At 36.6% G+C, this 12,926-nt stretch overlaps 1 protein-coding gene across 1 annotated transcript in view; it reads left to right on the plus strand.

Moving 5' to 3' along the window:
• The window catches only part of HEN2 (RNA helicase, ATP-dependent, SK12/DOB1 protein), a 63,531-nt gene extending 56,729 nt beyond the window's left edge, over positions 1–6,802 (plus strand). The window contains exons 16-17 of the mRNA XM_089988629.1: positions 6,375–6,486; positions 6,606–6,802. Coding sequence (XP_089844755.1) covers positions 6,375–6,485 — 111 coding nt within the window. The 3' untranslated portion in view covers position 6,486; positions 6,606–6,802. The remainder of the gene's footprint in view (positions 1–6,374; positions 6,487–6,605) is intronic.
• Positions 6,803–12,926: the final 6,124 nt, after the last annotated feature.

The raw sequence follows: 12,926 nt of genomic DNA on the forward strand, positions 1-12,926 counted from the left end.
GACGTTGAAAATGTAGCTACTTCTGTTTATATTCTGTGTTGTGAATGCTTCAATTTTTAAGGTCATCTGCTTTCCAAGATGTTACCTGTTTTATTAATTTGTTAATACATGTATGCAGGCTTCACACTTGTCATAAAATAGTCAGAAAGATGAATATGAACTTATTTACATTGGAAACAGAATTAACATGATAGTTTGTGGTGATGAGTAGTTATCCAGTAGTTTGAAAAAAGAATGGGAGAAAATCAACAGTTCAGCTATGTCACATAGTTGCCGGTGTGGGTGTGACAGGTGAAACAAGACATTTTCAAAAGACATGGGTATATATATATATATATATATTAGTGTCACCTATATCGATGATATTTTCAAAATATCGTCAGAAGTCAAAATATTGCAATAATATCACGGTATTTGTGGGGAAACTTTTCTTTTTATATTTTAAGTTTGCATTCCATGCTGGTGGTGGGTGGTCTAGCCTCCTGCACGCTGCTGATGTCAGCCAACCGATAATCATATATATATATATATATATATATATATATATATATAGAGAGAGAGAGAGAGAGAGAGAGAGAGAGAGAGAGAGAGGCGGTCGATGGTGCTCTGGGTTGGCCGGCGAGTGCTGGATGACCATTAGATGCATGTCACTGGACATCGAATGGTCATCCAGCGAGGTTCAGAGGGAGGGTAGGAGGGCAAGGGTAGGGAGGGGCAGCATTGGGTGTCGAGGGTAGGTTCTCGGTGGAGAGAGAGAGAGAGAGAGATTGTCCAATTTCTAAAAACTATATGGTTCCTGGTGTGCTGGATGGTTTGGATCATCCTACAAGTGTACGATCCTCTCTCTCTCTCTCTCTCTCTCTCTCTCTCTATATATATATATATATATATATATATATATATATATATATATATATATAGGGGGGGGGACATCCAACCAAAGGAAAGTCCAAAATCCATAACCAATGACGATCAGACAGCTCCCTTTCTCCATTGCTTGAGCATCTCATCGATCAAACCTCATATACTATGTCACATGGACTCGGCTAGCAGGGTGCTGCACCCGCGTCGATGCGACTCGACGCGGGTGCGGGTGCGGCACTGGGTGCGGTCAACCCATTTTGGTTCATTTTTTTGTTTTTTTGTTTTTTGTTTTTTTAATTTTGCCCTATGAAATGGTTTGCGGATGGTCCATTTTTTTTGGTTTTTAAAAAAAAAACATTTTGCCCTATGAAATGGGCTGTGGAATTTAAAAAAAATTCTGGGGGGGGGGGGGGGGGCTGCCCCCCTATAACCCCCCGCTAGGGGCGGCCCCCTCTGGACCCGCGCCGGGGGGAACCCTCAGACCCCCCTTATATATATATATATTTACATTTTTGCCTCTGCCGCACCCCCGCACCCGGGTTTTTTGGAAGTGCCGAATTCCCACACCCGCACCCATGTGACATAGCTCATATATTTGTTCTTTATAATTTATTTGGTAAGAAATATGCTTTACACAAAGACTTTATGACATACAGACAAGTTTATTCGAAACATGAAAAATCGATGACGCAATGCATTTTAAACATTACAATACAAAGTATTGTGGGTCGTTGATTTTTAGCGCTTTAAAAAATGCATCTAAACATCGAAAATTCACAATCCAAAGCTTGCCACTCACTAAATGAATGACAAAAATCCAATATGTAAAGTCCGATCAATGAAAAACTCGATCGTTGGTGAAAGAATGCTGTCGATTATCATCAGTTCTAGATTTTGGACCTTCCTTTGGTTGGACAGTCCCCCTTCTTTATATATCAATGTCACCTATATTGACAATATTTTGAAAATATCACTTTAATATTGGTTATTTCAAGGTAGCCAATAATATCGGGACTATTTGATGATATTTTCAAATTATTGCGATATGTCAAAATATCGTGATAATATCATAGTATTTGTGAGGAAAAATCTTTCTTTTATATATATTCTTAGTTGTCAAAAACTGCGCCTAGGCGCAGGGCCACCGCTTAAGCTTATGGGTCTAGGCGATAGGGCTTTGTTTTTTGACCTATGGTGCCTAGGTTGTCCCCGCTTAGGTCATAGGGACATGGTTATTTTTTTTTATTATTTTTGTTTCCTTTCTTTTTTTTTTCTTCCTCACACCCCAAAAGCTTTCTTTTTTTGTTCTCTCATTTTTTTCTTTTTCTTTTTTAACTTATTTTTTTCTTTTTCTTTTTTACCTTATTTTTTTCTTTTCTCTTCCTTTCACCCCTCTGGCTTCTCTTTTTTTTATTTTTATTTTCTCCCTTCTTTTTTCCCTTATTTTTTCTTCTTCTTCCTCATCTCACCCCTCCACTCTTATTTTTTCTTCTTTTTTTTCTATTTTTTATATCTTTTTTCCTTCATTTTCCCTCATCTTGCCCCTCCGTGTCGACACGGGTACAAGGGGCAAAATGGAGTATCCTAGTACCATAGCCCATATATATATATAGGGTTATTCTACCATTAAACAAGTTAGGTTTAATATTAGACATATTCAACAGATGAAAATTACTAAATAGCCTAAGGGCAGTGGCATTTAAAAAAAAATCAGTGATTGCTTTATTGGGTTAAAATTGTAAAATCCATTAAACAAGAAAAATTACTTTTAAATATATTACTTCATTTATTGGGGCTACCGGCTACGGGCATTTTCCCTTTCCAAAATACATCTTGCCCATTTTTTTCCCCTCTTTCTCTCTCGTTCATGTGCAGAAGAAGCCATGAATTTCATGGAAAACATGAAGAACCCTGGAGAGGCAGAAGAACGTGTACACCACATACACTATTCATGGAAATACTTATGCCCTGGGGGATGGCTAGGCTTGTGATGGTTATCCCTGACACCAGGTCCGACTTTGGCATCCCCAACCTTTACTTGGGACCCAGTTCCAGTATGGGCAAGAAGCATCACAGCACCCAAAGTATTTTCTGGCGATGAGTTCGGCCCCTGATTTGCAGGAACAGATTATTGGGGAAGGCTTCTTTCAATGCTGATGGCAAGCTAGTAAAGAATTCACAAGGTGCCGGTATCCACCACCCCCTCCCTTCTTCCTCTATGTCAGCCATGGCTTCCTTGGGCAGAGAGAGTGACAGGCAAGATGTATTCTGGAAAGGGGAAATGCCTTTCAGCCCCATTAAACGAACCAATATATTTAATCACCTCATCAGAAAAGGTGCTTTTCTTGTTGAATTGATTTTACAATTTTAACCCAATAAAGCAATCACTGAATTTTAAAAAATGCCATCACCTTGTGGTTTTTTAGTAATTTTTGTCGGTTGAATATGTCTAATATTAAACCTAACTGGTTTAATGTTAGATTAACCCATATATATATAAGAACAAGGTTCATCCTATCCCCTTTTTCTTTACGTCACCGTTAAAATCCTCCAAATATCAAAGTTTTAGGCATTTTATGCTCAATTTGAACCATTAGATGTGTTTATCAATACTTATTTATTGAGAAACAAGCTTTGTTTCAAATTGATTTGATCTAAAAAATGTGAACATTTTATCATAAAATTTAGGACAAGATGCCTAATCAATTACGTGTTCTCCATTCAACAACAATCATAAACATATCTAATGGTTAAGATGAGTATAAAACATCTAAAAAGTATGATTTTTGGAGGGTCCTAACAATGACCTAATGAAATGGGGGCATGATAATTCTCTCTCTCTCTCTCTCTCTATATATATATATATATATATAGTAATCGATTTGTGTGCCCCAAGTTTTGGTGTATGTTCAATATTATGCAATTTCATGAATTTTGCGACATGTTACATTGAATTACACACCATCCATAGTTACAATCATATGTTTGTTACTAAATTTAATTATTTGTTATAAAATTTTTGCTTTTCTTGATGCTTTGTTTTTTTGGTCCTGTCTAGGCCGACTAGTCCCGCATAGGCCTCGACTAGTCCTTTTAAGGGTCTTCCTAGGCTTCGACTAGCGCTTTAGACAACTAACTATATATTTTAAGTTTTCATTTCCTATTTTTTTGTTTCTTTTATATTTTGAAAACCTTGAAAACTTGTTTCTTTATATTTTTGGAAGAAAAATAATGCAAAACTTATTACTTTCTTATTTTTTTAGTTATTGTTTATATCTTATTATTTTTTTAAACTTCCGAGATTTTTTCAAGTAATACAAACTTTTGAAAATCTCTTCGAGGCAAATCCTTGCTGAGAAATTACCTTGAACGATATATATATATACAAACAATCATAGCAAAATGTTGGGTCATGCGGGTGCTTTGGCCTTCTCGGAGTATCCAATGTGACAAGGTTCCATGAGCTTATGATTCACAAACTTACCTAGAGTGGAAGTTCCACTTGTGGGTAAATATCTTCACCCGGAAAAAAATCTGCCCTGATATAGTTAACAGTGCATAATTTTTATTTAATATGTAAAGTTCCTCCAAGCTAAGATTGTCATTTGTTCATTTAGTAAATGCATATGTATGTGGCTCTCTTTGCATGCCACACACAATCGGGGGGTTCTGTTCTTTTATCTGAAAATGTGGTCATGGAGGTTTTGACTCAAAGTTACCGGAAGCTTCGTAGATAGGTGGGAAGCCCACTTCTCGGAAACTCACTTCGGAAGCGCGATACTCTTTGCTTCTGAAACTTGATGGGAATCTTGATTCTCCCACACATCTCTTATTCTTTTCACACACTTCATATATTCTTCTTATATGTTTTCTCACTTTACTTTTCATGTTTTTATGTGTTTTGTATCACGATTCTCACTCACTTCCATGTGATTTCTCTAAATTGGCAATCATCATTTTTAGATTTTATTAAGAATTTAATTCTTACTATAAAAATATCATGAAATTTAAGAATAGTCACTTTTATTTTAGTTTTTATTTGCGTTGCATTTCAATTCCCATTCAATTCTTATATTTCTTTTTTTTTATTCCTTGCTTTCCGCTTCCTATACATTTTAAAATGCATCGCTTTTCACTTCTGCTTCTCATATCGTTTGTTGCTTCCGCTTCTTAGTCTGGCACAAAGTTACTGAAAATGCCTAGTCAAGTGGGGAAGCGCGTTTCAGAAGCGCAAAACGTCGCGCTTTCGAAACACACTCGGAAGCGCAAAACGTCGCGCTTTCGAAACACACTGGGAAGCGCCAAAAATTTTTTCTGAAGCGCACTTCCCCCCATTTTTTTCATTTTTTTATATTTTTATTTTTATTTATTTTTTCTCTTTTTTCGCTTCCCCCTCGCTTCCTAGGTCGCTTCGCTTCCGAGACGATTCTTGATTCGCTTCTAAGTCGTCCCACGCTTCCCGCTTCCTAAAATTTTGAAAGTGTCTCGCTTCCCGTATTGCTTCCCGCTCCTACTTCCTCGATTGGCAACTGTCTCTTGTCTAGCTCACAGTGCTCGACCTTTTTTCTTATTCATTTCATAGCATCATCGATTTTCATTATTCTCTTGCAGCATTCCATATTGGGTCCTTCCATGGATTATTTCATAGTTTCATTACTGCTGGAGTTGGTTTCCTCTACCAATGCTGTTTGTTTGCCTGTGCATTCTCTTTCCCTTGGCTACTTCCATATATCTTAGCCTGGTCTGGCTGTTATTAGCAAAATTAAGTTTTCACAAGCATTCTAAGCACAGTGACTTGTTATATGTGCTGTGGCTGTAACTAGAAAAAGAAATTTTCTTAAGTATGCCAAACACATTCCCATTAATCTTTTCTGAGCATTAGTAGCCTTACAGTTCTCTATTATATTACTCAGATGTTGAAGTAGGTTACTTTATTGGATCTCTTAATGTTGCTGGGGTTGATGACGATTGTGTAATCCAGATAAAAGCATGAATTTGTTTGCATTTCAGCTTTAGAGTATTTTTGACCTTCCGTTTGCCAGTGTACCTGCTCTTTATCTTGTATGCATAATCTTGAAAGTTATGCCAGTCATGCATGTGCCTTATTACTTGCATTTGTTGTTTATATTGGAGTTTTCATTTTTTTTTCTCTGGATATTCAAATGATTTCCTTCTTCTGTCTGTAATTTTTGGATGTTTGGTGCATACATATTCAATAAATTTCGTGTAGCAAACCAATTAACATCATCATAAATGTTGTAGCACTGAAAATTGTGAGAATCCAGATTCAATTAGTGAGACACTAGTTTGTATCACGTGGGTTAACGTTTTCTTTTTGGATTTGTAGAATGGGGCACGTGAGTGAGTGAATGAGTGAGAGAGATAGAGAGGTTCTGCATTTTGGGAATAATACTTGGTTTATTGAATATTGACACTTAAGTTGAAACCTTGCCAGATTCTGGAGAATTGAATTGATTTATGTGGGGTGATGTACTTTTTGAAATTTGCAGTTGCGTGCTGCTGCACAGGCGGTGGGAGAAACTGACCTAGATAAAAAGTTTGCAGCTGGCAGTGAAAGCCTTCGCCGTGGCATAATTTTTGCAAATTCGTTATATTTATGAGGTGAGATGTGTGGAGAAGAATATGCAGTTCGTGAGTTGGGGACATGGCTTCTGCTGTACAGTAATCTGGTGCACCTGTCAGCTATACTCTGAAATCTTTTGCATGTTTTTGTTATACAGTTTGTGGCGTTGCCTGCCTGGTTCTGTACTATATTCTTTGGTCTTCAAAAGTGGCAAAAAGCAATGGCTCTTCACAAGGATGTGCTTGATTAGTGTCTCGTTGTCCTATTTGTAGTAACTCTGCCCTGTCAAAGGCTTTTGAAATGCAAACATCCCTGCTACTGCTTCCTGCAAGTTGGGCTTTGTGAAGCAATTATGCTCGCTCCAGGATCTCTGATGTGCTTGAGTTCTCATCTCAATTGCCAATGTGCTTGTTATTGTTAGGGTGATTTTGTCAGTATTTTAGTTTTTTGGGGATGAATCGTAGTAATTTTAGTTGTCAAACTCCATTTTGCTCCCACGTAAATGAACACACGCATATGGGCTCGATACACTCATATTCCTTTATCCTGTCTCTGGCCCACCACTAATGACTAGTCCCATCCCATTGTGGCGCAGTTTCCATTTCACATTTCTGGATTATTCTCTGCCAGACAAAAAAAATCCAGAATTGACACAAATTACCGAGGAAAAAAGGGCGATCATGTCTTTTCTCAATGACCTCTCCGCTTCTACCTCCACCCCGTTTAGATCCCACCTTGACAAAATCCCATCACTTTCTGCCACTTTGTCCTTGCGAACAGCTAACCCCAGAAGAATTCCAAGCCTGGGTTAAGGTCATCTGAATGAAGAACCCGTAGAGGATGAACCACTAGAGATCTATGAGCTTGATCCACATGACTGACCTAATCCTGAACCATTGCCCCCCCCCCCCCCCCCCCCCAGATGTTCAGGTCTTCAAGAATTGGATCAGATACCGAGATTGGATAGAACTCCTTATTCTAGAAAGGGAGTTGGAAGAAACCTTTGAGGCTTGGATGAGGCAGGTATGGGCTGACTTTCGAGTCAATCATATGCAAAACCACTTTGAGCATTATTCCAAAGATGTCTCCAACAGGTAATTGCCAAAGAAATAGAGCCCTCTGCATTACTAAAAGCAGTGGAAACTTATCCCAAAGCAACCATCTTGATGTATGCTAAGTGTCGAAAATACACCTAGTGGATCGATGATGAGGACCGTGTATATTTAGTGGAAGGAGAATACCATGTTTCAAAAGCAATGTAGTGGTGTTAACACCCCAAATTTTTCAAAATTTTGTAAATATCTTCTTTTTCGCCCCTGACCCCCATTTTCTGAGTAATTGAGTCAATTTCAAATTAAATTTTAGTAATTTCTTGCGTTTTATTGGTATCAAATCCATTTTGTATATCTGACTTAATTTTGGATCCAGATCCAGTATCAAAATCCAAATCTGAGTCTCGTTATCCAATTTTTAAACCAAATTTATAAAAATACCAAAAATAATTTTTGAAAGGCTCAGATCGTTCATCTGGTATCCATTTTGGATCCACTGTCCTATATTTCTTGATTCGAGGTCCAAAAACTCAAATATTTCTTTAAAACCCGGATTCAAACCCATTTTCTGAAGAAAATTTCAAAGATCAAAACCTGAATTCTCAGAAAACTCTTCTTTTGTAAATACTTTTAAATTTCACAAAAATATTTCAAAATCCTTTGTTTTCTCGTAGTTTTAGAGTTTTTATTTTCAAAAACACAAAAAAATATAGAAATTACAAAGAAAAAGAAAAAAAATCAAAATGAAAAAAGAAAATACAAAAAGAAAATAGCTCGAAAGCCCCTTTTTGAAAATCGCCTTTTGTTAAAAACCACTTTTTTGAAAAACCTTATAAAAAGAGCCTTTGTTTTGAAAATTCGAAGGACATGCTTTGTAAAAGCCACTAACGACTTTCTGTTGCAAAGGGATCGCAGAGGTCTCGCTCTCTCTCTCTCGCTCTCTCTCTCTCTCTCCTTTCTCGATCTTTCTCTCCTCCCTATATATACAACCATCAGGGGAGGCTTTGGGGGGATCTGTCTCGCACCCCTCCACCTCTCTTAAATCTCTTCTCAACGCCTTCCTCTTCTCTTTCCCTCTCCTTTTCCCCTTCCCTTCCTCTGCATCTTCTTTGATCTTCCACCCAAATTGGCTGAAGGAGACCAATCCCACAACAAGGCCACGGTAAGTAATCATTCTCTTTCCCTCTTTCCTTTTCTGTAAATTTACAGCACTTTGTTTTGATTCTGTATTTCTTTATTTTGTTCTTTATGATTCATCATGAAGCATAATTTGTAGCGTTGAGCAGCATCAACCTGCATGTTGCAACATCAATGGAATAATCGTATTCCAACATTCTCTTTCCCTTTTCTTTTATTCTCTTTTTTTTTTTTTACTTCTTTAATCTGATTTCTTGAAATTAGTAGGTATCAATGTCAATTTCAATTCCGTTTTGCATTTTGAATTCATCGAGGCATTAGCATTAGCACTCTGGTATTTTCTGTTGCTTTATCATCATGATTCAGGCATCTGAGCCGGAGTAGTATTGCATTTAGATCATCAAATTTGTGTTTGTGCATTCGTTGGATTTCAACATTTTTTTTACAAATTGATCGATCGATCACTGTATTTCCAACAATCGATCATCGAATTTCTGGTAATTGAAGTTTGGTTCATCTGAAAGATAATTGATCCTCTGATCGATTATCGGTCCCATCACTGTTTCTGATTTCCATAACTACGATCGATTCTCAGTGTTTTTGTTTCCAAATCTAATTGAAATAGATTTCTGGCACCAATCGGAAGCCTGTATTGAAATCCGACTTGCTGGAATCCAGATACAGCGTTCATCCGTTTGAATCCTCTGTATCTGTCGTAAATAACCTGCCTGAATCTTCTGGATCTATTGTAGATAGCCTGTCGGAATTTTGATCCGACGCTCATCTGTCGGAATTCTGCAGCCATTGGAGGCATCTGAATCATGGCATCATCGTGCTTGAATTCTATTGATGATTGTTAATGTCTGATTGTTGATCTCCGGCGAGAGTTGTTATTGATCTCCGACAAGCATCGTTTGACAAGTTTGTTCGGATGTGAGGATCAGATATGAGTGTCGTTAACTGAGTCTTACTGAGTTTTACTGAGTTTGACAAACGTTATACTGAGACAGATAGCATCTCTGCCTTCAGCTAAGCAAAACTTGTTGTTTCCTGTTCCCTAGTAGGAAATCATAGGTGTTTTAACAGAAATTACGTGATAAATCTATTATGCATATCGGATATTAGTATTCTAGTTTACTTTGCATTGCTATTTTACTCCTTAGTTACATATCATCATCCAACCACACCCACTAGAAGTGTTTCACTGTGTGCAATAAAATCTTGTTATGCCATATAGAATTGGACTTGGTTTGATGTATCGGCTGGAAGCATCCTTATGGGCCAACTGAAATCCCTTTAAGGTGCTGTGTTGGAAGTACACTGATCGGCTGTGAGATCCGTTTAATGTGCTGTATGAAAACATCTGGGCTGAAATCACTTTTATTTACTGCATAATGTATTGATCTTTTGATTCAAGATTCGATCTCTGATGGAATTCCTACCTATTGACTCAAAATCAAGTTGCTGGTCTGTTGTAAAACATATGATTTGGTGAGCTGAAGTTAGATGTCCAGTTGACTCAAGGGTTAGACGTTGATATGCTGTAAAACCCAAGTCTTATAGCTTCTGGGCAAGATAAGAGGTTGGGGCAGACCTTTGCATTAGAAGCACCAGGTGAATCCCGAGTATGGCCTTCATTCGATGCATATTTGTGAAGCCATCAATTCCTTCTTGGTACCTTTGGATCATTGTATTCACCTCATTGCACTTTCTCACTTACACCATCATTAACATCCGTGGCACTGGCATAACACATTGCCACCAGTTACACTTTCACCATCACTGACCTCATATCTATTGCCTTCACATTGTATTATCCACCTGTATACTACCTGCCACAGCCACTCCATATATGGATTGCGGCTTGCTTCAATCGTTTGTGAGATACAATTTGTGCTATTTTGGATTTTGAGTTAATTGCCAAAATAAAGTCATCTTGAACAAAAGGCACAACTGGTTCAACTCTTGTTGAGGCATAAAAGAAGTGGAAGACCCTCAGAACTTGCTAACGTAGATGCATTCACAGGTAAGGTGAACCCCATGAAAGGACCTCCATTGATTACTGCAGACACAGCTTTGTCCAGCCTTGCAGTGGACTGTCCTGTTGGAAAGGCTGCTTGATATACCTCTGACAATGGTGTTGCCCTAATAACGTCCTGGGCATTGACAGATACAACCGAATTCACTAAGAAATGGGTCTTTTTCTCTCTCTCTATATATATATACATTGAATCGTGGATGTTTGCTTTACACAAAATTGGCCATCTGAAGGATATGGCTTTTCACACAGACATCACAAATTGATTGCTAACATTGATTACAGGCACAACTTTGTCGTGTCATTGATTATTGCTAATAACCTAATTGTGGAGTCAGTCTTTCGATTAGAGAAGCAGAAGGGCCGGTTCTGATCTCAATATCTTGTGATAATATGACTTGCACTACAATTATAATGATGTAAACAGTCTGCAAAATTCTGTAAAGTTCGGCTCTCTGCAACATATGCATTCTCCGTCAGCCTATTATACGCAACTGATAAACCTCTATGGCTTCCAGCTCCAACTCCCAGCTTACCCATTTACAGTAGCACCAATTCATTCATATCATCTTCCCCTTTCGCCGCCACCCGCTGCACCACTTTACCTTCAGCCAATGTCTTTTTCACAGCTTCTTCACCCGCCCCTTGCATCTTAGCTTGTCCATTGAATATTGCCATGAGCATTTGCTGCAAATTTGATTCACATATTGCTGTAGGAATAGCCGAATTTGCTGTAAGATTCTGATGCATCGGTTCATTAGTCAAGTCTTCAGATATAACATAAAGTAGTGGATTTGCTAAATCAAAATTGGTATTTGATTTGTTATAAGAGGTATATTTTTAATTCAATGCTTGACATGTATCTTATCCATTTGCATAATATCATCACATAGGCATCCTAATTAGCTTAAGATATCATTCATATATTTTAGCATTTATTTTTCATTAGTTTAGGATATTTCAGGTATATTTTGTTCATTCCTCATTAGCTTGATACATCATTTCAATATAGGTTTTGTCATTTGCATTGCATTTTCATTAGTATATGCTTGAGTGTTTCATTAGTTATATCTTAGGTCCAATGTGATATTAGGTGAATTGCTCTCTCTATACATATCTTATGCTAACTTGAAATTTTGCAGGAATTAGATAGAAATTGCTTTTTCCTTCTTAGTTTAAGAATTTGAATTTCAATCCAAGACAAAACTTGTAATAGCTAGATGCCAATGAGAATATTTCCTTTCCAACATTAGAATAGAATATATGAGCATGTAGATATCACAAACTGCTTGTTTCATATTATTTTTCTTTCATTTCTAAAAATCCACAATGGTGAAACACGAATGGCACGTGCACCATTCTAATAAAAGGTAATTAATCCTATGAAAATGATTCACATTGATGGCCATAGTCAAAATGTGGACAATGCTTAGGATTTTTTTATCTTTTATTGAATAACCTTGATCCACATTGGATCTCTTTAAAAAATTATCATATTTTCTGAATTCTTCTTCCTTTATCAGGGTTTAACTTGAAATTAACTTAAAATATATATCAATGGCCATAGTCAGGAAATATTGAGAGTTAATTTAATTTCAAACTCTATAAAGGCACCAAAATGTGTTTTGTTCTTCATCTGAATTTAAATATAGATTATCTTATACTACATTTTATGACCATAGTCAGAAATGTATTATATCTTCAATCTTATTTCAATTCATTTAAAGAATGAAATATGCTTTTCAATATCCCATTCTCAAAATTCTTTAATTCAATAATCATTTAGGATAGAATTACATCATATTTTTCAAATTATTTCAAATCTTCTTCAAAAACTCAAGTGATTTTGAGATGAATCTTCAAATATCCTCTTCATTTCTCAAATCAAATCTTCAAATTCATCTTCCTATTCTCAATTCTATCTTATTTTTTTTCAAAATTCAATATTTCAATTTCAAGGTTCAATTTAACTTTGAAATTTCAAATTCATCTCTAAATTCAAAATTCAATTTTCAATTCAAATCAAAATTCAAAGTTCAATTCAACTTTGAAATTCCAAATTCTTTTTCAGGATTCAATTTCAATTTCAATTCAATATTCCAGATTGAGTTTCAAAGTTCAAATCAACTTTGAAATCCCAGATTCATCACCTGATTTTAAAAATTCAAGTTTTAAATCAAGTTTATTCTTTATTCTTTACTTCAAATTCCCAAATCTCCAAGTTCTTTCTGGAATCTTCTGAGTTTTAACC

The sequence above is a fragment of the Nuphar pumila genome, chromosome 15 (genome assembly GCF_984573655.1).
Source record: "Nuphar pumila chromosome 15, dmNupPumi1.hap1.1, whole genome shotgun sequence".
Classification (NCBI taxonomy): Eukaryota; Viridiplantae; Streptophyta; class Magnoliopsida; order Nymphaeales; family Nymphaeaceae; genus Nuphar; species Nuphar pumila.